The sequence below is a fragment of the Pipistrellus hanaki genome, assembly GCF_964339955.1.
Source record: "Pipistrellus hanaki genome assembly, chromosome: 18".
NCBI classification, from domain to species: Eukaryota; Metazoa; Chordata; class Mammalia; order Chiroptera; family Vespertilionidae; genus Pipistrellus; species Pipistrellus hanaki.
In genome coordinates, this window is record NC_140520.1 from 27541845 (window position 1) to 27567027 (window position 25183).

Sequence of the window (25183 nt, forward strand, 5' to 3'; positions counted from 1 at the left end):
CACAGCGAAGGCAGGGCATTGGGAGGGTTTAGTGGATGGGAAGCAGCAGCAGCAGTAAAGGAAACTGAGTCTAATCTCCAGCAGCAGCTGCCATCACAAGTTACCGCACGTTGGGCGGCTTAAACAACACAGTTTCTCTCTCTCGCTCTCTCTTTCTCGCTCTCTCCCGCTCTCGCGTCTGAAGCCAAGGCGTCTGTAGGGTCTGTTCCTCGGGAGGCTCCGGGAGAAGATCTGCTCCATGCCTCTCTCCTGCACCCGGTTGCTGCCTGTAGTCCTCAGCATTTCTTGGTTTTGTAGCTGCGTAACTCTGAAAGCCACCTCCATCGTCATGTGACCTTTTGCTGTGTTTCCTGTCTTCTCTTTTCTGTCCCTTATAAGGACACTCATTGGATGGAGGGCCCGCCTTAATGCAGAATAATTTCATTTGCAAAGACCCCAATTCCAAACAAGGTCACGTTTGAGGGTCCAACTGGACGTGCCTTTTAGTGTTCACGATTCAGTGATTCAGTCTGATACGCAGAGGGAACACAAAGCAAGGAGAGCGACAGGCATGGCCCAAGTGAGATGCCAGCGGCTCACCTGCTGTAGCCCCTGCTTGCCTGGGCCATCGAGGCCGGCTCTCGCCTGAAGTCACGCCCCAGCCTGAGGAATTAAAGGGCCACACAGCCTAATGTACCTAGCGTATCGGTTCCTCCGAAAGTGCTCAGGGGTCTCTGCTTCTTGGCCTCTCTCTTGCCCTGGGCCAGATCTCTCTGCTTCAGTGTTCTGTCCTTAAATTCTTTAGAGAAGATGCCGATGGACAGGGAGTGAGAGAAACGAGCAGAGAGGGTGGCGGGGCAGGGCTAGAGGTTATCAACATGTGTGCTGAGAGAAATTGTCCTTTTCCCTGAAACCAGGGCATTTTCCCTAGCAGGAGGGCTCAGCGCCTGGGCATGGCAGAGCCTCCGGTGGTCAGGGTTAGAGCCTTAGCCCCGCAGTTTCTTCATCTGGAAAATGAGGACAGTAACTGTGTCCACCTGGGTGGCTGCTGTCAGGAGGGGTGAGGTAGCACCCATCACCCATTTAACAGCGGGGACTGGCCCATCGGTGCCCCCACCCCACCGGGACCGCCACCACGGGGACACTTTTCTGTGGCACGTGGCACATGGCGTCATTCCTTGTGCTGTTCCCCGCATGAGCACCTTCCCTTTTCTACCTCATTCCAGCTCATCCTTCCAGAATCATCTCAAAAGTCACCCCTTGAAGAATGATACGTACTACATTTACTCAGCAACTGTTAAATGTCAAGCGCTCTTCTTAAAGGCTTGCTGATGTTATCCAGCTTAATCCTTCTGGTAGGCTTACGAAGTCAGGAGTGGTATCTGCGTTTGTAGACAAGACACGGAGGCTCGAGGAACAAATCTGTCTGATTTCCAGAGCTTGTGTTCATGCCGCCTGTCACTGCACCAGCTCTTGCCCACCCCGGGCCCCTAGAACCTTGGACTTAAGCTGAGAGTTTGCCAGTCCCCTTTCAGACACCCGTTAGGGACCAGGGACTCATTGGGGTCATCCCGCTGGCATTCCCTCTCTCCCCTCCCCAATCCCAGACAGCACCCAGGAGGGCTGAGCCAGGCAGGGAGTGAGGAGGGGGCGGGTAGCCTGTGGCCTCTCACAGTGAGCACACATGGATGGCAGAGGTTCGTGTTCACACCAGCCAACCCAGGGTTCTGAGGCCTTGGTCCACGGACCAGGTCAGGCTGCCTGCATCAGCATCACCTGGGGGCTCGTTCCCAACGCCAATTCCTGACCTCGCCAGGGAACATCTCGCTCTGTAGGCAGCAGCCTCCCCAGGTGGTTCTGAAGAGCAGCCACGTTTGAGACCTTGAGACCTGCTGATCGGGTCCAGCAGAGGAGCGTGACTCGCCCAAGGTCACACAGGGGCGGAGTTGGGACCTCTCTGAGCCCGTGTTCTTTCTCCTGCTCCGTGTGTTTCCATGTGGGGCTGTGTGTCTGCGTCCAATGAAAACCAAGCTAAACCCCTTTTAGTTTATCTACGGTTTTCTATGGTTCAGACCTTAGCCTCTGCTCCTTTACTCATGTCACTGAGAATCGACTCTGCACATATTAGATACAGTTTTCCTCTTTTAAGCACCAGGCTCCATTTGCTGGGCCTTCGGGTCTCTGGGCAGTCCACACACACACACACACACACACACACACACGCCACAGCTGTCTTTCCCTCCGGGAGCCGCCGGGGCCCTCGTGCTCAATGGCCCCGAGGAACTCCGGTTCCCCAGGCTTCGTTTTGGTGTGCTCAAAGAGGGGCTGAGGCCCACTTTGGGTACGACTCAGAATGGAAACGCTTTCTCAAATAAACCTGAAAATAGCTTCTCAGAAGGCCCTGCGGCTTGAGGGGTGGGGTGTCGATTCATTTCAGCTTAACCACCCCTTATCCAAGGCCTCCCAGGCTCAGGGTGGTTGCATGGTGAGCCCTCAGACGGACGCGAAGATGGATGAGGGAGGCACAGCAGCCGTCCCTGCCCTGGGGCATCCTCTGTCTCCCCACATTCCAGTAAGTCACGAGCTGTTTGGCATTCTGTGTGGGCCTCGCCCGCCCAGCACGTCAGGCCCTGTTGTGGGCTGGCAGGACACTGGCTGGCCAGGAAGGTCGGGCTTAGCCCATCACTGGTGTCGGGACCCGCGTCAGCCTGTCTCCAAGGCTGGGCCTTCCCAGGGGTGATTAGGGGGGTCCCTGGTAAGAACAGCTTCAGACAGACCCTGCATCTCCCTGTTGCTGTGGCCCCTGTCTACAGATGGCCAATGTGAACAAAGGTGATGTCAAGGCAAGAGCCCTGATCCACACCCCGGAGTTCTGTTTCTATCCAGGCTGTGACCTTCAGCAGGTCACTCTACCAGCTAAGCCCCAGTGTCCTCAACAGTCAAACTGTGGGAGGGGACCCCGGCACCCCGCCCTGGAATTTTGGCTTGAATGAGATAATGCACTTGGGTATATGGAATAAGCTGTAAAGCACAATAAAAAGTACTGGGCTTTTATAATCATGAGTTGTGCATTCTCAAAGAGGTGATCTCATCCAGTGGTGTTTTTGGACTAAGGAATCCTTTCCCAGAGTGAAATCTTACAACGAAGCCCAATACATTAAACAGGAAAACCCGGCGCTGCTCTGATGGCAGTGTGGGGACGAGGCTGTCCGGCTGGTGAGGGTGGCTGTGAAGGCGCTTGCTCGGGGCCCGGCCTTTGTGTGGCTCAAATTAATTTCATTTTGAAATGTCTCACCTTCGAGGCACCTGGCAAAAACCTTCATCTCAGGGCTCCCCTAAATATCAGCTCGCTGGGCTCATGTAAGAGATTGAAAAAATAAAAATTGGTCAGGCAGGGACGATGAAATCAGTACTAGGTCAGTCTGATTTAAAGAGGAGGGAAGATGGAAGTCCCCCAGGATTTTATTTATTCATTACTCTTCAGGAGCTTCTGTGTTGTGCACTGAGAAAGCGACCTGTAATCTTTTTCTCTCTCTACCAGACCACAAATATCAGAAATAGACGTGTGTGCGCGCGCGTGCATGCTAGGGACATACACATCACCTTTTTCACCCTAGCATGGGCCTCACAAACGGGGTTGGCCATAATTTATTCACTGATGCATTCATTGATTCATTGGCCACTGATTGAGCATGGTATGTACCAGGTCGATACTGAAAATCTCTCTCTCTCTCTCTCTCTCTCTCTCTCTCTCTCTCTCACACACACACACACACACACACACACACACTGGAGAATAACGCATAGCCCACTTTCAGGGAGCATGGTATGTACCAAGCCGATACTGAAAATCTCTCTCTCTCTCTCTCTCTCTCTCTCTCTCTCTCTCTCTCTCTCACACACACACACACACACACACACACACACACACACACTGGAGAATAATGCATAGCCCACTTTCAGGGCGCTACTGCCTAAGGAAAAGACAAATAGACAAAATGCTGCCTCTTAACAAGAATCTGCGATGGAGGTGCATGTGGCTGCCCAAGCTTGGTACCACGAGGAAGGCCTTCTGACCGGGGCCAGGGAGAGGCAGGGAAGCTTGTTGGAGTAGTGACTCCTAAGCTGAATCCTGAGGGTGACGTAGCAGTCCTGTTGAAGGAATGGGGTGAAAGACGATATTGAAGGGAGTTATTTCAGGACCTAAAATTACTCAGCACAGACAGCACACAGAGCCAGTGAGGGGCAGGAGAGGTGATCCGACAGCTTCATCCATCATGTCTTAGTGTTTGAATTGATCCATTTCCATCCACCAGGGGGCAGTGAATCTGCAACGGATACTCCAGACCCCAAGCTCCAGGGGCTCTGCATTAGGGGGTCGAGATAGGCACCATTTAGCTGAAGCATGGAAACAGCCTTCCCATACATTAAGACTCTGCACAAATAGAGAGGGCGCCTTACCCCCCCACACACACACACACATTGATGTAATTTCAGTGTTAGGCAGAGGGGGGTCTGAGGGACACTACCCTTCCAAAGAGAGCATCTGGAGGAAAGAATTTCAGAAATGCTGCCTGGGATATTGTCTCTGGCATTCGTAAGGCTCACTAGCACGTTTAGGCTCTAAGAAGTCCTACCGTGAATCAGCAAATTTAACATTGTCGTGTGGCTCAAATTCATTTCATTTAGAAACTTTCCACCTTCATGGCACCTGTTAAAATTTCACGGAATACTTAGACAAGCAAGACAGACTTCCCCAGGCCTCCTGCTAGAGCCTGTGCAGAGCAGAGGGCATCCTGGGCTTGGGGTCTTGCCCATCATTTGCAGGGCACGCTGCTGCTGTAGGAGCTGAGGAGCATTCAGAGCAGAGGAGAGCTGCTGTGGCAGCAGAGACTCGTGAGTCACATGGCCACTCCTGCCCACTTGGATCTGAAGTACTCGGCCACATGTCTGGTCATGGCTGCCTCTGAGAAGAGAGTCCATGACCAACTTCTCCAAAACAGCGGCTGAAGTTAGCAAGCAGAGACCTAGACCCCAGATAAGCAAAGCCGTCAGACCACATCGGCTCTGTGTCTGTAGGGCTGCTGGTTTTATGCTCAAAGGCCTTCTGGAATTGCAGGCAGCCCTTTCCTGGTTCACCTGCGCATCGGAGGAGCCGGTGATGTTCAGGTGGGGCTGCCTCGGGCTCCCGGGATGAGCGAGGGCAGACACTTTGGGAAAAGCCAAGAGACTTCAGAGGATCAGCATAGATCCGAGGAGACTGTAGCCGGTGAGTGCTGAGCTGCCTCCGCTGATGACACGCCACAGGTGGATGACCTGGGGGGCGTTTGGCTGAACACATCCAACTCCTCAAGGAGGAGCCACGTGTCCACCGTGGATGCACAATAAGCCTCTGTTAGCCTGCGGGATGCTCTGCTGTACAACCTCCTGTGATAAGTTTTGTGTTGACTCCTCAGTATTTGAAGAAGTGCTTCCTTTTCTTTAGCCTTAAGGCATCTCATTTCGTCTCAAGGCTGCCCCTGTCCTTTGATGTTGAGAGTGGGTAAGAGGACTGTGTTTGAACCAATCCCTTCCTCTTATAACATTAATGAGCTCTGTGATTTCATTTTTCCAGGCAGAAGACATTCTCCCATTGATTCGTTAGCTCATATTTATCTGTTGTTCATTCATTCATTCATTCATTCATTCCAAAAATATTTACAAAGCGCCCCCTAGTTACCAGGTATTTTCCAAGTTCTGGAAACAGAACAGGGATTGCCTCTTTTGTTCTCTCTTAGGGTAGAGAAGGTGAAACACACACACACACACACACACACACACACACACACTGGAGAATAAAGCATTGTGCTCACTTTCAGGGAGCTACTGTCTAAGGAAAAGACAAATAGGCAAAATGCTGCCTCTTAACAAGAATCTGAAATGGAGGTACATGTGGCTGCCCCAAGCTTGGTACCCTCCTCTCATACACACACACACACACACACACACATACACACATACTGGCCAGATTATGATCTCTGAATGCATAATAATCTGGTCACTCAGTGTGTGTGTGTATGAGAGGCGTGGTGCATGAATTCCCCTGGCCAGGGGAAGGGGACAGGGGCGGTTGGCCGGCCTGCCTGCTGGTCGAATTCCTGGTCCAGGGGACAATTTTCATCTTAGCCTTTTATTATATAGGATATACACTGAGTGGCCAGATTATTGTGCATTCAGAGATCATAATAATCTGGCCACTCAGTGTGTGTGTGTGTGTGTGTGTGTGTATTTTAAGTAAAAAATAGGATGTGATATGCAAAGTACTGTGCTAGGCCCCTAGGGAGCTTTCAGAGGTGATAGGATAAAGATGTAAACAGCTGGCATCTTGTTTGGGAATTGCGGCTTACAAAGATCAGAACCCCTCTTGTAGATGATACAGTAAGAATCCATTTCTTGCTGTTGGGAAGCCAAGAGTTTAGGAAAGGGCAAGTGAAGGTGGTCACCAACCAAAGCCCAGAAGTCCTTAGCAGGGCTGTGAGGGGCTGGGAGCCTTGCCCGTGGGGGCAGGCTGGCAGCCAGAGCTGTGACCCGCACAGGGACCACGTGGCCCATCAACATGCGTGTCCTTTTGTCTCTCCCCAGATCGTGTTCCGGAAGATCAGCGACGTGAAGCGGGAAGAGGAGGAGCGCATGAAGAGGAAGAACGAGGCCCCCCTAATCCTGCCCCCGGACCACCCTGTCCGGAGACTCTTCCAGAGGTTCCGGCAGCAGAAGGAGGCCCGGCTGGCGGCCGAGAGGGGGGGCCGGGACCTGGACGACCTGGACGTGGAGAAGGGCAGCGTCCTGGTGGAGCACGCCTCGGCCAACCACAGCCTGGTGAAGGCCAGCGTGGTCACGGTGCGCGAGAGCCCCGCCACGCCCGTGTCCCTCCAGGCCTGCCCGCCGGGGCCTGGGGCGCCGGACCTCGCCAAGCTGCACGCGCCGGGGTCCGAGTGCCCGGGCGCCAAGGCCGGCGACTGTGCCAAGCGCAAGGGCTGGGCCCGCTTCCGCGATGCCTGCGGGAAGGGCGAGGACTGGAACAAGGTGTCCAAGGCCGAGTCCATGGAGACGCTCCCCGAGAGGACCAAGGTGGCCGGGGAGGCCACGCTCAAGAAGACGGACTCGTGTGACAGCGGCATCACCAAGAGCGACCTGCGCCTGGACAACGTGGGCGAGGCCAGGAGCCCCCAGGACCGCAGCCCCATCCTGGCCGAGGTCAAGCACTCCTTCTACCCCATCCCCGAGCAGACGCTGCAGGCCAGCATCCTGGAGGCCAAGCTGGAGCTGAAGGAGGACATCAAGGCCCTGCACACCAAGATGGCCCACATCGAGACGCAGCTGGCCGAGATACTCAGGATATTAGCTTCCAGAAGGTCCTCCCAGTCCCCCCAGGAGCTGTTTGAAATATCCGGGCCCCACTCCCCGGAATCGGGGAGAGACATTTTCGGCGCTAGCTGAGAGGTCTGTTCATAAACAGTCAAGAGACCAAAACCGACCCCCCTGCCCTAGGCGACACCCCACCATGCACACCTACATGAGCAACAACTCTCGGAGCAGGCTCCTCCTGACAGAAAGCCAAAGTGGGACCCGTTGCTTAGGCACCCGCTCTCCTTCGGTCAGAGGTGTGGGGCGGGGCGTGTGCATCGCAACTGTCTGTGCACAATTTCGGAAGAGGGGGCATGCGGTCTAAAGGGTTTTTTCCTTCATTTTTAATTTTTTTACTGCCGTGATATTAGTAAAAGGTGAAAACGACCAGGGAAGAGCAGCAGCCGTTTGGACGTTGGTGGGGGAGCACTGAGAATCCCTCACGTCGGCCTGCTCCTCCTCCCAGTTCCCAAAGACTGTGGTGGGCACAGGATTTCCCAGCATCCCCTGTCCTTGTGCAGCCTGTGTCCGGCATCACCGTATATTTTCCTACAGTCGTCGTTTGTAATGAGCTAGGGACAAGGGGAGTTTTTCTGTCTCTAGTGGTTAAGGCCAAAAAGCAGCTAAGGCGCTGTGGGTGCATCCCATGGCCACAGAGCTGGGACTCCTCGGGCTGCTTCCTCCAAAGAGGCGGACGAAGCGTAAGAGCTGGAGAGGGGCCTTGGATCCAGGGGTTCTCAGCAGCTGGCTCCTCAGGATGTTCAGAGTGGGGGAGGGGGACACTCTGGAGGCCCCAGATGAATTGTGGCCTTGCTTCATGCCACTGGCCTCATCACCAGGCCCCTTTGCTTCTTGTCCTTCTCCCCGTCTCCCCACGCGCTCCTGTGGCATTCCTCAGGGTACGGGACATCAGCAGGAAGGGTGATGAGGCCAGAGTTGCTTCGTTAGCCAAGCAGACACACATAACCTCAGAAAAAAATGATTGTAGCAAGTGCTGTGTTTCTGTTGTAATTTTCATTTGGATTGCCCTTCAGAAGTCTGGGTTTTGTCCGCTGCGCGGGGTCATGAGAGGGCACGTAGGAGCCAGGCTTGGCCTTATTTTAAAGCTACTCTCTTTACCTCCTACTGGAGTTAGCAAGACTTCAAGAGGAACTCTGAAAAGACAGCAGGGCCATGGCAGTCCTTGCTCCCAGGCTGGGAAAAGAGAATGGCGTAGTGGGTTTCCCATAAGTCTCTGTGAGGTGAAGGAGAGAGGTGTCCATGGAGCCATAGGGTCTGTAGGGAAGGTCCGAGCTCAGAACGATCATCATGGGGCCGCCTGTGGGCCAACCAAGATCCTATGGCCTGGGGGGAGGTCATGCCTGTGCTTGGGCTGCTGTCATCGGTGTCTGGGAGAGGAAAGAGAAGAGTTCCCTCCCAAGCCAAGTGGGGCTCGCCCAGGTGTTTGCCCTGCAGAGAGGAACCAGGACCTTTAAAAACTGACAAGCAAGGTTGGCAGTTCAGCTCTGGGAGAGTGAGGTCAGCATGCAGGTGCTCTGGCCTGTGAAGGACAGCATGGAGTTCCAGGGCCCTGGCCTTCTGCACCCGCTACACTGCAGCAACCCTCCTAGCACTGCCTTGCTGCAGAGAACCTGGACCGCAGTGCTGATTTCCCTGGGACTGAGGGGACCCTGACAGGTCAGGACCTGCCCTACCAGAGTGTCAGTGGCCGTGGCGCCACCCAGGTTTTGGCCCTCAGTCGTCTGGGCAGAGTGGGGCTGTCCTCTCCTGGCTCCCAGGGTTGGCACAGACAGCCCTGGGAGCCAAGTCTGGAGGTCAAGGCCAGGGACCTTCCCCAGGGGTCCCGCACTCTCACGTGAGACTTACAGGGGTGGCCCCAGGCTTCCTGAGGCTGAGAAGTTACTAGATTGAGCCTCAGATGGAAGCCTAGAGGGAAGACGCAGTGAGATTTCCTGAGGCCAAGTCATGATGGTTTGTGATCCAGGGTAAAGCCACCGGCTCTCAGCTTCTTTGAGAAGCTGCCCATGATTCCTTGGGGCAGAGGCTGTAAACTAGTCAGAATCCCATGTCAGCTTCCCCAGAAACGTTCTGGCTTGCCTTTCCTTAAACATGCTCCTCACCTGCTTCCAAAGGTTCAGGCCCGCCCCAACTAACGCAGGCCCGGGCCCTGATCACTAGCATCCGGCTTCAGAAGCACCTGCCTCAGCCCCAGGCTCCCGCCCAGCCCTTCTGCCTCCCATCATCTCCGCCTGAGGGGCACAGTGTCTATTCAGAAATGACTCCCCATCTGGGTCTGAGGCTCTGAGGCCCAGACTTGTTTGGGGGAAAATAAAGCTTCATGAATGTACTCCTGGCATTGACCCTTAGGACTCAAACTGGGCTTGACTGGAAGGCCAGGCCTGTTCACCTTGAGGTCACAGGGCCCACGGCACGTGCCAGTGAGAGCACCACGTGTCTGTCTATGCTTTTGTTCTCCATGTAAGCGTTCTAGGGATTTTGCTGTAATTCTTTTCGGGGGGTGGAGGAGGGGGCGAATTTTTTAAATGAGCCAAACCTTCTCTTTCATTTTTATGACATGCGCTTGGTCGGAGGCCGCTTTGTGCTAATCACCTGCGCTAGTCTGAACACCGCTCTGGGTTTCCAGCAAGGACGGCGAGCCTCACGTCCCACTGACTGAACCTCCCCCAGTAATCCAGGCCATGACCCTCCGAAGGCCTGGAAAGAGGGAGGGTTTTAAGAGGGTTCGTGGGTAAGGTTTTAGCACAGGAGGAGAGGAGCGTTCTGCTAAAGGAAGGGGCTGGAAGAGGGCAAAGGCAGATCTAGAGCAGGTGGAGCAACAGAGTTAGGGGCAGCCACAGCGGGTGCTGCCAGGTAAGAGGCCTCGGTGGCATTTAAATCTTTCAGGCATTTCGTAGCTGAAGTTAACTTAGAAATGGTATTTGTAAAGAGGCCTGCATCTGTGTAGAAGCCTCTAAGTACCAATTAAAGCCTCTTTCCCTTTCAGAGCCTTTAGTTCTTTGCCATGATCTTCTAATCTAGTCCTGTGAAACGTTTGGGGAGATTGAGAGTTCTGCATAATGGCCACTGAAGTGCTAAATAATCTTCAGTAAGGTCGCTTCATTTAGTAAAAAAAAAAAAAAAAAAAAAAAATGCACATGAATCAAAACTAACGTTTATCATAAAGCCAGCGGGGGTCCCTGAGGGAGAGCCATCCTTAGGGCATTCAGAGGCTGGGGCTCCCATTTCTCAGAGAGATTCCTGAGAGCAAAAGAAATATTCCTAAATAGTCTGAAGGGGGCGCCTCCAGGTTGGGAGCTGTTCTGTTTTACTAGGACTGTGTGCCTTTCACGGATACGCTTTGTGTTTTGTTCTCCTAGAGAACAACTTTTGCCCTAGTTGTTCCACTCAGGCCCAGGTGTCCCTGGTTTCACAGAAATTTCCCTGGCTGTTGGCAGGCAACCTGATGTCCGTCTGGCCTTTCTGTGACCAATGTATCCTCTCTCTGAGTCTCTTGCTCCCGAGACCAAAACTCTCGCAAGGAGGTGGTGAGAACTCTGGTAAGATCTAGTTGCTGGACCCATGACCATTGGTATTTTTAATTTTTGCTCTCGAGAAGTCCAAAGTAATTATACCAAAATTCTAGTGCACTTCTAACAAGAAAACAAACGAATAGAATGACCGCTGAGACCGAAAGAAGGAAGCATTTAAACAGGTTCTGAAGAAAGTGGGAGAGGGAGCTCAGAATCCCAGAGGGGACTCCCCGCCCGAACCGGAAGTGAAGGCGACTCACGGAAGCTCTGAGCACAGAGAGGCTCACAGACCCTTGCAGGTCATTTCTTTTGGGTCCCACTTCTGACACCAAGGAATGTGACCTAAATAAACAGACAAGCTCAAAATTGTCAACAACAACAAAAAAAAGATGAATTTGGGAATAACAGGAATTGCTATTTGGGACAAGCAAACTGTAGCAAACGACAGGCAAGTCCTAAATGGCAGTTCCTCGGCCATTGCTGAGAGCTCACCTTCTTTGGTAGTTTTGAGCTTGCCTCTTTATTCAGGTCGACAAAGCCAACTGTCAGCCATCTGTCCAGGTCTGTGTGGGGACTGCCTGAATGCTTTAGGAATGCCTCCCCTTGTGCACCTTCTGGGAGATCCTGGGTGTCCTGGTGGAGATGCAAACTGAAGTGCATTTGATGAAGTGCAATAAAGACGTTTAGCCTTAAGAACCTTGAATGGAACTCCAGCTCTACTGGAGCTGCCAACACTCCTTCCCCTCTCGCCCCCCTCACATAGCATTGCTTAAACAGGAGGCTCACTGAGGGCCCACTGGTCCCCAGACAGCCTCTCTTCTGTGTAAATCACTATACTGTCCTCTCGCTCGCTTCCGTGAAAATTACCTTCACCAGCTCTTGTGCCCTCCGACGGGAGGGGGTTTCAGTGTCCTCCCAGCGGCAGCCGTCAGAGAAATCACCATTTTTCTGGAGAACCAAGATATTCGTGTGAAGAAGTTCTCCTGTCCATCCCCCGGAGTTCAATGTGAATTTGCCTGAAGCTTAGTTTCCCGTGAAACTTCTTCACGCGAGCTTCTCAGACTCATTCTGGAACCTCTAGAACTGGACTTGAATAACCTGCAGGTGCCGGACCGGTGGAGGCCCTCCTGGCCCGCCATCAAACTCTTCCCAGAGCCATCGTCTCTTCCTCTGCGACTTCTGGATCCATTCGTTGTACAACGAGAAGCTCACGGATCTTGTTATCAGGACATGAACTACCTTTGTGTTAAGATTCAAATGCCCCCAATGAATGTATTCACTTAATATTCAGACGCTGTGTTTCTGCATCAGTTGGACTGTCCCCATCCGACATTCTGCCTACATGGCAAGGACACCTACTCATGGGCCGTTTGTCATCCCGGGGCTTCTCCTTATATTAACACTCTTTCCATCGAGTCCTGCCAAATCCTTCATCGGGTTTTCTTTTTCCTTGGCATCGGTCACTTTGTCCAAATGAGCATGAATAAACACGAGTGCAAATGAGCCGATACTATTTCCGTGGCAGATGGAGGCCGCTGCCAGGAACTCCCTTGTCTGTCTGCAACTTGGGAATGTGAAGGGGATCATTTGGGTCCCTCCATTGATGATATTCCCTTCTCAACATTTTTAAACAAGCACAAATGATATTTGTAAAAAAAAAAAAAAATGTTTAATTTTATTTATTATGGTAATAAACTATTTTATACATGACACTTTTGCCTTTCCTTATATAATTTCAATTGGGTGTTCTTACCTAAAATGACAGAACAAAAATGATACTTCCTATTCCTTTTTGAGAGCGTGGGAAGCTCTAATTTGGAGGCACCTACAATTGTGGATTTTAGAGAACTAAAATTCTAGAGTCCTAGCCAGGTTGCTCAGTGGTTAGAGGCTTCATACCCGGTGTGTGTGAGAGGCAACCAATCGATGTGTCTCTCTCACATCGATGTTTCTCTCTGTCTCTCCCTCTCCCTTCCACTTGCTCTAAAAAACCATGGGGGAAAAAATACCCTTGGATGAGGATTTTTTTTAAAAAAATCTAGAGGCACTAAAATTATGTGTCTAAGTGAACAGTTGTTAAGGGGCTGTGCAATATGACCTTGAAGTAGAGCTGTGTCTGTTCTATCAGTTACAGAGATGTCTTCAAAGCCTGCGTCACTGGGAAGTGACGGCACAACACACGGGCTTAACACTTATTTGAAACTGACTCCACAGAGAAATGTACTTTTTTACTTTGAACAATTTGGATTGAAATTTGTATACGATATATGAATGCTGTCCTGACTTTTAAATATACAGTGTAAAAAGATACCACACCTAAATCTTTTCAGAATGATTTGGTGTGGACAGGCTGATAGAATGAGCTTGATCTGTGCTTTAATTCACTGATGTTCTCGGATGCTACGAGGGTAGAGGACTGCTAAGCCCTAAATTACTTCTCCCCAGCACTGTTGCTGTTCCGCTCTGTTTTAATAGGTATGGCTTCCTGCTCAGGGCAAGATTCTCCACAAAACTGCCAACCCGAGTTCCTCCCTAACACCAATGGACCACATTTCAACAGGGGCGCCTTCCTGTCCACAGACAGTACAGCTTCAGGGGTGAGCCCTCTGTGACCTGCAGAATGAATCCGGTATTTTTAATGACATTCTTCCCTTCGCCCTGTCACTTAATTGCAAAAACATAATAAAAATAATTTAAAAGCCCCTTCACAACTGTTCACTTCGACATTTCAAATGATTGGTATTCATGCCAAAGATCTCCCCTAATAAAGCTTTACATTCTTTAGCTAACTGTCCTCGATGGAGAAAAATAATCTCCGTGAATATGATTTTTATAATTAGTCAAAAGAAAGGCCCCAGAACCTGGACAGTGTGGCTCAGTGGCTGAGCATCGACCCATGAGCCAAGAGGTCACTGGTTTGATTCCTGGTCAGGGCGCAGGCTCAGGTTGCAGCTCATCCTCAGTGTGGGGCATGCAAGAGGCAGCCAATCAATGTTTCTCTCTCATCGATATTTTCATCTCTCTATCCCCCTCTCTCTAAAAATTAATAAAAACATATTTTTAAAAAGGCCTCAGCAAGGTTTCTTGGCATGCTGAGAGAGGCCCACCCTTAAGATAAGCTGCTTGTCAGTAGTGGCCCCAAAGAATAGATCCATTTGCCAGAAAACAAGCTCCTTACATTATGGTTCATTTCTCTTAGTCATTGTGTTAAGTAAGCAAGTGAACAGTATCAATTTCTGCAGGGGAACCCCTCCCACTAAATTACTATTCTCCCAGCATATAGATCATTATAAAATCATGATTGATTTTTTTTTAGGTCTTCAGTCTTGAAGAGAATAAGGTGTTTTTTTTCTGCTATCACATCAAGCAAATTAATCTGAAGAAATAATACGATACTTTTAAGTCTCTTGTGTGGCCGCAAGAATTATTCAAAATGATTTACAATCTGGCTGTCCTTCAGATGTCTTGCTTGCCTCCTTGGGGATGGTCTTGGCAATCATGCTTGGAACGCACTGGCTTTTGTGAGGTTGGGGTCAAAGGGTCCTGGGGTGACCTTGAAGCCTCGTCTAGCTGTTTCCCAGCCAATGCCTGAAGTTGCCAGGCCTGATGACTGGCCAGATACTCCTCAGCTGAAACGACTGTCTGACCAGGCACCTCCAGTCTTTCATTTAAAGAAACTCCAAGATTTTAGTTCACTTGCACCCAGAGAGGTAAGTTATTTTCATATGATAGGTAGGGAATAACAAGAAGCTTAAGTAAGAAAACACTGGTCCGGCATAATTGACATATTGGTTAATTGGCCCTCAAATATACAGCTAAACGTAGTAATCATTTAGTAACTCCTGAGAACCATTCTACATCATGTAATAGCTTAAAACAAATTCAGGATTATTACTTTCAAATATATTCCAACACAAAGAATGAATAAGCCTACTTTTTAAAAATATAACTGTCTCTCTGAAAAGTTCAAAATCTTTCCTATTACTTATACATGTACATACACTTCTTTATAATCATTATCACACTCCTTTTCCAAACCCTTTGGAAAAAAGCCCTTTTCTTTCATACAAACTTCAGCCCAACTTCTGTCTGACCACAAATCCTGAACCAGCGTCAGTCCAGGAAGTTTTACTGTCTTCATCTGAGTGCTCACTCCCCAGCCTCCTGCCCTCCTTAAAAGTACCCAGCACCTTGGGATCGCCTGCCTGTCTCCTCCTGTACCACGCCAGCTGCTGAGGCCGCTGCTGCCCTGCCTGCCTGCCCCCCTAGCCTTCGCCCTCTGCGGCTGCCCACCTCAGCTCATCCATATCCGCCCCTCCCTCTCTCTTCCAAACAGAGTGGCTAGGAAGACAGGACGCCGCGAGATGACTAGTCCTGCATACCAGGAGGTTAAAGCGCAGTGAGCTGATAAGCACAGCCAGTACCCGGGGACAGTGTGACACAGACCAGGACCACGTGAACCTCAGGAGGATTTAGTGCATGTGCCCGAGATGTTCGACGTTCTCCCATAATTGGGTACACCATGGATCCAAATCTTAAAAGCTTATTCACTTCCCCCTCTACTTTTCCCTCTCCCCCTCCCCCCGCCCCCTCAGAAACATCCAAAACAAACCAAACAGAAGCATTCGGAATGATCTGCCGCGTAGAGCCATGAGTAGCCTGTCAGCATCTTGCCAGAGAAGTGAAGAATGAAGAGTTATATAAGAATGCTTAGATTGTAAACATTTTTCCTCAAAAAGATATTCTAAACTGGGGTGGGGAACCTTCCTTCTGCCAAAGGCCATACAAAATTATCATCTTAGAAATTAGCCTGATTTACCTGGTCAAACATTTGATTAATTCACCCCTAACGCCCTGGCAGGGCCAGACCAAATGATTTCGAGGGCCTTATACGTGCTGTGGGCCGGACCTTCCCCACCCCTGTTCTTAAACAATTCTACAGAAAAGGGACTTATCTATGTGATAGAAAAAGCTCCGTTTTATTTGAAACCGAACAGAGTAAACCACGAATGTGAACCGCTCGGTGGGGAGAGGACGCTGGGACTGGCGCGGAGAGAGGAGAGACCGCGGGAAGCCATCCTTACCCTTTGTGACTTGCCCGGTCGCACCGGTCGGCGGGTACGCTGTTCCCCGGCTCAGAAACGCTGCTTCTCCATGTGGATGACTCACTGTCGGGCACAGGCACCGCCTGTTTATACGTCTCTGCAAATCTGGGGAACAAGCCGCCGAGTGGAGATCGCCCTGATGAAGTTCAAACAGCAAGTCTCCTTGGGTACCGACTCCTTGGGACGTGACAGAGCATATTCTGTCTCCTGGGCGGTTAGATGCACAGCTGTGGCTGTCGCCTCCCTGCATGGGGAGGGGAAGGTGTAGCTCAAACCCCAGCGCCAGTTCCAGAGGCCACACCGCAGGACATGAGGCAGGGGTCACGTAAATGTCACCAAAACGTTTCGGATACATTGGCCAGTGGAGGACGGGCCTGTCACTAGTCAGGATTCCCGTGTCTCAGTCAGGAAATGTCCAATGCATTTAATCCTTGGTGAAGGAGAAGAACCCAAAGGGCTTTGGGACTGGGATCACTGTGTCACGATGGGCAGCTGGGCGAGACACTGTGCTGCTCTGGACCCAGCCCAGCGCACCCAACGGGAAGATGATGGTGGGGGAGACGATATCTAGGTTCCCAGAGTTAGAAGACTCTCTGGTTGTGGAGGGTCTCACACTTCCGGTGTTGGAATGAGGTAACTTCAACCGAAGAGCAGATCAGGCACTGGTCCCCTGGAGGTTATCTTGGGGCATGAGGTCAGGGAGAAGCACCATTTGCGTTGGAAGCCGACAGCAAGGGCTGGCCTGGCCCGGCGGCATTACTTCATGGAGTAGGTCTGGGCCCAGGCAATGCCCACGTGGGAGTAGCAGTACAGGAATCCCAGGACGGAGAGGGTCACCCACGGCCAGCCTGCAGGGGGAGGACAGAGATGCAGGAGCAGTTAGAAATGCCTGGGGTGGGACCTCCCACAGATGCAGATTACCCTCCAACCCAAGAAACAGCACAGGCCTCGGTTTACCCATTAAGAAACATGCCTCCTGCAAAGTCTGCTCTAACTGGAATGCCAGCCAGTTGAACCCTACATTCCCGCTGGGGCCAGCATGAAATGAGGGGTGTGCTAACACAAATGCAAATCGTGTTTAGAAACAGGACAAGATTTAAAGAATACATATTTAAAATACTAAAGCAGTTAATAATAATAATAATAATAATAATAATAATAATGAATAACATGCCCTGCTGGTGTGGCTCAGTGGCTGAGCATCCACATATGAACCAGGAGGTTGAGGTTCAATTCCCTGTCAGGGCACATTTCCAGGTTGCACCAGCGGGAAGCATGCAGGAAGCAGCCAATCAGTGATTCTCTCTCATCATTGATGTTTCTATTTCTCTCTCCCTTTCTCTCTGAAATCAATAAAAATTTAAAAAAAAAATTTTTTTTAAAAGAACAACAGTCCATGAGACCCATAGTAAATCTCAAAATATAGATTGGCCATTATTTTGAATTGAGTGCTATCGGTAAGCACACAGGAGAGCCTAAATTAAGCATTTGCTTTCAAAACTCACACCTTTTAATGGTTCATTCTACAAGTACTTGTCTTAGAATATCTAATGTTCTTTTCTTTCTCCTTTTCATTAACAGCTCTTTCTAATGAGTATTTGTTGCTTAATGATATTCAGGTCTTCCACATGTTTTACTTACTAAAACACTTATTGGGGGCATTGAAGAGCCAGAGGTGCTATGACGTAGATCTAGTCCTACGTCAGAGGTGCTCCCACTCTAGCTTGGAAAAGACACGCACCACATGGCTTTATGAGCCGTGTAGTATGTGCTAGATAATGACATGCACAGAGAACAGTTGAACTGTACCAATGTGGGATGATAAGAATGTGTTAAATGGAAAGTATCAGGGATGAGCCACCAGAGAGACCACCTGAAGTGTGAACGTCACAGGCCCTCCAAGGAACAGGGATCATGTGGTGTGGCTACCACACAGGGAGGGGTATGCTCTCCTCCTGCTACGCGGATGATATAATAGATGGAGTAACGAGATATAGGTGGTGGTATCATGATATCCTATATAATCCTATATAATAAAAGGCTAATAGGCAAATCGACCGACGGTGGTTGCTATGGCACACACTGACCACCAAGGAGCAGATGCTCAATGCAGGAGCTGCCCCCGGGTGGTCAGTGTGCTCCCACAGGGGGAGGTCTGCTCAGCCAGAAGCCCTGAGCAGGGATCACGGCTGGTGAGCACAGTGGCGAGAGCCTCTTCTGCCTCCGCAGGGAGCACTAAAGATGTCCAACTAACGGCTTAGGCTCGCTTCCGCTTGGGGCTCCCGGACTATGAGAGAGCATAGGCCAGGCTGAGCCCCCTCCCCAAGTGCACGAATTTCATGCACTGGGCCTCTAGTTGCTAATAAGCCATTGGTGAGGTATATAATAACCACAGCTAATGAGAAACGGGTAGAAAGCAGAGCGAAATGGCTACAGCTAGTAATAGAAAGTAAACAGTGTCATTTTACTCGGCGCTACTATGGCTAAACAATTCTCTGAGCGATTCCTTCAGTCTGAAGGGACTGGAAAGGCAGGGGCTGAGGACAGTGAAGGAAAAGATGATCATCATGCAGGGCCATGAGGGGTCAAAGGTTTTCTGAGAAGTGAAGGATAATCAGAACAAGAAGCGGATCTAACAAAAACCTTTGTCTAAAATGTAACGTTGTAAAATGGTACAGCCACCATGGAAAACCATATGGAGGTTTCTCAAAAAATCAAACATAGCCTTACTACATACATATACACCCCCAAAAATGGAAAGGAATGACCGGAAGAGATCTTTGTACACCCCTGATCACAGCAGCAGCACTTCCAATAGCCAAAGACGGAAGTAACCCAAGTGTCCCTGAACAGATGAATGAGTCAACAAAATAGCTAAAATGGAATATTCCCAGCCTTAAAAAAGGAAATTCTGACATATGCTACAACATGGTGAACCTTGAAGACATCAGGCCCGATGAGATAAGCCAGGCACAAACGAACAAATACTGTGAGATTTCCACTTACGCCAGGTACCTGTCTATCAAGTTCATGGACACAGAAAGTAAAATGGTGGTTGCCAGGCACTGGAGAGGGAGGGGAGTTATTGTTTAACGGGCACAGAGTTTTGCTTTTGCAAGACAAAAAATGTTCCGGAGGTGGATGGTTGCACAACAATAGGAATATACTGAATACCACTATTGTACACTTAAAAATGGTTAAGATGGTAAGTTTTATGTTATATATCATTTATTGCAATAAAAAAAATGTATGCTGAGTGCACAAAGCCATTGAAAAAATAATACAGACTGTACTACTGCATTTATGTAAAATGCCAATTGATTTGTGGTAACAAAAAGCACATGAGTGCTGCCTGGGGCTGGAGCAGGGGAGGGCTAAGTGACAGGGGCCACTAGCAATCCTTGGGGATGATGGAAACTATTTGTATCTTTTTTTAAAAAATATATATTTTATTGATTTTGTACAGAGAGGAAGGGAGAGAGATAGAGAGCTAGATGAGAGAGGAACATCGACCAGCTGCCTCTTGCACACCCCCTACCGGGGATGTGCCCGCAACCAATGTACATGCCCCTGACCAGAATCGAACCTGGGACCTTTCAGTCTGCAGGCCGACGCTCTATCCACTGAGCCAAACCGGTTTCGGCTGTATCTTGATTATGGGAATGTTGTCAAGGGTATACACATCTAGAAAATGCCTTAACTGAATTTCTCCATAAAGTTGTAAAAAGAATTTTTTAAAGGTAACAGAACATTAGCCAATCACAGGTTTATGGTATGCTACAATGTCCTAGGACATATATGCCCCAAGGTATTCAAATAAAAGATGCAGGAAGATACAATTCATTTTTTGTTATTAATTCTCACCCAATGACATTTTTCCTATTGATTTTCTTTTCTTAGAGTGGAAGAGAGAGACATCAATGTGAGAGAGATGCATGGATTGGTTGCAGCCTGCTTACACCCAGTCAGGGGCTGAGGATCAAACCTGCAACCCAGGTACAATTCCCACGACTGGGAATTGAACCCCAGACCGTTTGGTGTGCAGACCAATGCTCTAACCATTGAGAAACATGGTCCAGGACATACCCTTATCTACTTTAGACATCTGGGCCTCAAACCCAGGTTTTGAGGTCTCGGCATTTTCTTATTTTCTTTTCTCTTTCTTTCCCCCCCACCCCCCCCCACCCCCCCCCCAAAAAAAAGCTCACCTACTTCTTTTACATCCTCTCGTGGGAAAGAAGGATTGGATGGTTCTAAATTGAAGCATGAAATCCTATGGCACTGGTCCTCAAACACTGGGCCGCCATCCCTCCCCCTGTGGGCAGGGCCTAAGGGGTGGGCCTAGATTTGCATCTCTAACGCCTTCCCAGGTGATGTGGAGCCGCTGTCCTAGGGGAGCTGCAGAAAGCACTCCACGAATGGCTGTCCATGGCCTGGGGGGCTCTCCCGGAGAGGAGGCTAGCAACTGCCCATCTTTACAGGGGGCCAGGGACTTAGCGGGGCGCCATCTCCATTCTCGCCCACCTTATGGGGGAGCTATTCTTAGCCCCCGTTTGCAGAAAAGGAAACGAAGGCTCAGAGAAGTGCAGTAACTTCTCCCAGGTCTAACAGCTAAGATGGATGGACCTCAGGCTGCGTGTACACTTGGGCCACATGAAGGAAAGGCTCGCACCAGGCCCCTGCCTCCTGGCCTGTCCCTTTTCCTTCAATCCTCTGCCTTCAAAGCTGCTTTCCTCCCTTTACTCACGGTGCCCAAGGTAACAGGGAGGGGACACAGCAGGTTTTTATTAACATCATCCATCCTTAGCTCACTTGGTCACCCCACCTCCCGAGGCCTTGTTTCTCCATCTTTGCAAAGGAGGCCGAAGGAAGCACCGAGGAGGGTGTTTCTACCCTTTGTCCGAGTGCCTACTGTAGACTCAGCATTGGAGAGCAGGCTCCCTGCACCTGAGCGAGCTTTTACGCAGGCTGTGAGAGCCCGGGTTATGTGGCCTGCCACGGGCCGAGCCTCCACAGGGCGTCTAGCAAGGTGACGCAGAGGATGGGGCGGCCCCGTGCCCTCAGGCAGCCTCCAGCCATCCCGGCCAGTCGCTGGCTAGGTGCTGCGAGCACTTGCCCTGGCACAAGCAGCGGTCTTTAGTGAGTCATGTTGTTCACAGTCAATTTCCCAGCCTCATGAAGTCCATTTCACAGCCCAGGCTGCATTTCTCATCCTTCCCGGTGTGCAGGCCTGCAGGCAGATGCTCGCTGAAGCCCTCGCTGCAATAAAGGAAAACCACTTCACGTGGAATTGGGGAGGCACCGAGGACAGGCCGGAGCTGCTGCTGTTGTGATTTTTTTTTAATTTAAATTTTTCATTGTTGACACTTTTTAAAATTTACTCTGACAGCGCAAGTAGAAGGCGGTGCTGAAACACACAGATTTTTCTCTCGATTGGGGCAAATGGGTGGGGTACCTGCTTCCCAGAAAACTATCCTTGCAGCTGGAAGCACAGCCGCAGTCCTGGCTTCTGGGGCCAAAGGCTGCACGGTCAGAACCTGCTTCCACTGCTGTTCCTCTTCCCTGACCGGAGTCCTAACGTATGGCCTAACGAGGACTGCTGGTCACCGTAACCCACGACCACGCCACGTAACACAGCGGACGCCGCCCAGCCCACGAGCTCACGAAGGCCGCTTCTCAGAAGCAAAGAGATGTGCACAGTGTGAACCAGGGTCTCTGGCACACAGCCCTCACCCTCGCTGGTGTTTACAAAGCACCTACTGTGTGCTTCACATTTAGACACGTGTCACATGACAACCTGTGTGCTCTGAAGGCTGAGAGCACACTCTGGCGCCCGCGGCTTCACCTGCACCTGTAAGTTCAGCTCCAGCTCCGTTACCTAATCGCACAGGTGACGAAAGGCCCAGGGAGAACACAAACGGAGACAAGACGCTCAAACTGCGGGCGACACTGATAACTGAAATGTCAGTGTGATAAAACAGCTGAGCGTTAATGGTTTTTGTTTGGTTTTCTAACCCCGCTGCCCTAACAGGAATGGCACAGGTCTGGGGACCGTGTCACGGAGGAGTGGCTGACAGGCCTGGCCGTGGTGGTCTGCAAAGGAGAAGACCCTGGAGAAGAGCAAGTCGCTGCCTGCAGATACAGAAAAGTCGACTCTTTGGGAAGACGGCTGGGAACACGCCTGCCACCCCTCTCGGGAGGCGGGGGGACACTGGCAGCTGCAGCACCAACTCAGGAAGAGGCTCCGGGACACCGAGCTTCCCCAGGCCGGGGTGACGCCCAGGCGGGACGGGCGGCCGGACTCAGTGGAGGAGAGTCCGCTTTCCCACGGCTGGTGGAACCAGGTCTGAGAGTCTATGAAGCTGCTCCTTTCCACCCAGGTCATGGGACCAGAGCATACATGGTAAAACGGTCCATGAATGAATGAGGATGAGATGAAGGCACATGGGTGCAGGTTACTGGCTCGTGAGTACTCATTCGAATACTAGACTCCCAGGTCCCTACTACAGGCAATCACAAATAGCACCTGTTGCAAAAACCCTGAACAAGAAAGCACATGCATGTCCATTTGGCCTCGCTTTCCCCCGCCCGCCGTGGGACATGAGGCTGGTCCACACTGTGGGTGTGCTGGGAGAAGAGGCGCCTGGCACGTGTTGGCCATCCACACCGGCCACCCCCTCCCTGCCACCCCCGGATGGATACACCAGAGAGAGCGGGAAAGGAGAGAAAGAGCCATGCCTGAGGCCTGGGAGCACCTGAAAAGGTGATGTCAGCAGATGCGCTGACATGTTCTCTTCCTAGCGCAGCTGTTAGATCAGTGTTTCCCAAACTTCTCTCATGATGAGAATCACCTGGTGGAGTTGTTAAAACACAGATTCCTGAATCCCAACTAAGAAGTGCTAAACAAGGATTTTTGGGAACATATAGGTAAAATTGTATACTTAACTAGTGCTCTAAGACAGATGTTATATACAGAGCACTAAGTTAGGTATGCAATTTTACCTATATGCTCTCAAAAATTCTAGTTTAGCACTTCTTAGTTGGGATTCAGGAATCTGTGTTTTAACAACTCCACCAGGTGATTCTCATCATGAGAGAAGTTTGAGAAACACTGTGTTAGATAAAGGACTCCAAATCACTGACTTATTTTCTCAGCACAGAGCAGAACGATAGGCCCCGAGCTCCGGGCAGCAGCGACAGTAACGAAAGTTCTTCCTGGGGCTCTCAGGAGCGACAGTGGGCTGTGAGCACCAGCCACCCTCGGGAAGAGAAGGAAATGTTCCTGCCTGTCAGAGCCGCTTTGTTCTCACCAGCTGCTCCCACTTACTGCGTCTGCAGTCCTGCCTGCTCGCCGCCATGCTGATGGGTTGGAAGGCTGGAGGTACCGTGCAGTGTGCCCCATCTTCTCTGCTCCTAGTCCGGGGGCCATCCCCCCTCTCCCCCTGCTCCTGCCGCCTGGTCAAAGGCAGGCTGGCTGTGCCTGGGGTGCAGGTTCTGTCTAAGGCGCTGAGCCCATAGGGTGGTCTCATTAGTACTGACTCCAGCCACCTGAGCTGCCTGGTGCCTTCCCAAAGCAGAAATTGACAGGCACACACAAAAGAGCTCTGAGATTAGTTCAGAAAAATGTGGTTCCAACACTTACACATGGTGTTTGGAAAAGGCTTCTCACTTTCCAGGCCCTGGTCTAAGTGTTAGCGTAGGTAGCTAGTTAGTGTTGATAAAGGAAGGAAGCAAAGGGAATCACAGTAAGAAGCATGATCAACTCGGGAGCTGAATCAGACAGTAAGCCTGATTAGGTCTGAAGTGACAGCTTCAGACACCCCAGAGGATCGATCACAGCATTGTCCCGCCCGCCGAGGGGATTAACACCCCTCGCTCCCCTGTGTAGGGAGGGAGGACTGGCTTTCCAGACTCCCCAAGGTACAACTGGTCCACATGCCCCAGCCGTGGGGGAAGGAATAAAGAGGAAATCCCTCTGCTGGGCCGTGTGCAGTAGAAGCCAAGATGGTGACCACAGGGGTGGAGTCCAGCCTGGGGAAGGGTCATACTGGATAAGAACACAGAACTCTGGGAAATCTAGGAAATGGATGGGTTAGGGGTGGGCCCAACACCAGCCTGCAGAGGGTTGGGAAATCGATTGGTTAATCTGAAAGAGTGCCTTGTCCTTCCCAAAGCAGAGACAATATAATCCAAGCTAACAAAGGCAGGTGCAAGCTTGCTCTCTCTTGCTCGTTCTCTCCCCCCTACCCCCCCAATACCCTCTCTGATGAGGGTGAGCAGAGAGGCACAGAGCTGACCCACAGCACAGCTGCTCTTCTCCTGCTAAGGCAAAGATGAGCGCAGCCACCTGGCCTTGGGCAGTAGCCACGACCCCTCAGGCCACACAGCACAGAGGGGCCCAGTGGAGGGCTATGTGCTCAGCCTGCGAGTGAGAGAGAGTGCGCCCATGAGCACAGACTCGGTTCCAGACACCGTGTTTTACAGGGGGCATTGTCACACGGAAGCCACTTCAAGGGCTACTGGGGAGCCACAGTGCGGGCACACTGGTAGGTGGATGTTAAGCCTGGAAAAGGCCACGGAGACAGAACTGGGCGAAAGATGGAGGTTAGAAGAGGTGGACTTTGGCTACTGCTGAAAGGAGCCTGTATCCCGACAGCCTCCCCACAAGCCAGAGGCAGCTGGGTGCCATCCCTCAGCATTCAGGCAGAGTTCTGGGAGAACCACTGTGGATGGCTGCCTCCCATGGGCGGTGGAACCAGAGACGCCCGCCCCCTCCAACTCTTAGAGATTACAGTCCTCAAATCATCCTTCCCTCCCGCACCCAGCAAAGGGAAGAACGAAGACTGAGGTTAGACAGACACCCTGCGTCTGAGCAGGAAGGGGGTGGGGTGTGTCCTGGCTGCAGGGAACAGAAGGCCAGTTCCTGCAGGCTCTGGAAACGTCACAAGACATGGCAAGATTTTAGTCAGGCGCTCATGAGGATATTTATCTGATGCATAAAGTGACTCAGAGAAAGCCATTTTTATGTCTTAATATCCCATTCTGAAGGGACACTATTCCTCTCTGGCTCTGCCTCTGGCAGACAGCTCCAGGGAGGGGAGGGCCTGCCTGGGACAGCAGGCCGGATGCTCTGAGCCCAGGCTGGGATTTGTCTGGCTGGGATTTGTCCCTCGGGCAGCCTGGAGG

At 51.0% G+C, this 25183-nt stretch overlaps 2 protein-coding genes across 9 annotated transcripts in view; one reads left to right on the forward strand and one right to left on the reverse strand.

Annotated features, from left to right (window-relative positions):
* KCNH1 (potassium voltage-gated channel subfamily H member 1) overlaps positions 1 to 25183 on the forward strand; it is a 283459-nt gene that overhangs the window by 238933 nt on the left and 19343 nt on the right. For 2 of the 3 annotated variants that reach the window (XM_084865530.1, XM_084865531.1), the window contains exon 11: positions 6601 to 12607. In XM_084865530.1, the coding sequence (XP_084721656.1) occupies positions 6601 to 7455 (855 nt within the window). In that variant the 3' untranslated portion in view covers positions 7456 to 12607. Of the gene's footprint in view, positions 1 to 6600; positions 12608 to 25183 lie in introns of those variants that run through there. The other variant, XR_014793300.1, reaches the window with a different exon arrangement.
* Positions 15853 to 25183, reverse strand: part of HHAT (hedgehog acyltransferase) — a 163757-nt gene continuing 154426 nt past the window's right edge. For all 6 annotated transcript variants that reach the window (XM_084865552.1, XM_084865553.1, XM_084865548.1 and 3 more), the window contains one exon: positions 15853 to 16845. In XM_084865552.1, the coding sequence (XP_084721678.1) occupies positions 16754 to 16845 (92 nt within the window). In that variant the 3' untranslated portion in view covers positions 15853 to 16753. The remainder of the gene's footprint in view (positions 16846 to 25183) is intronic.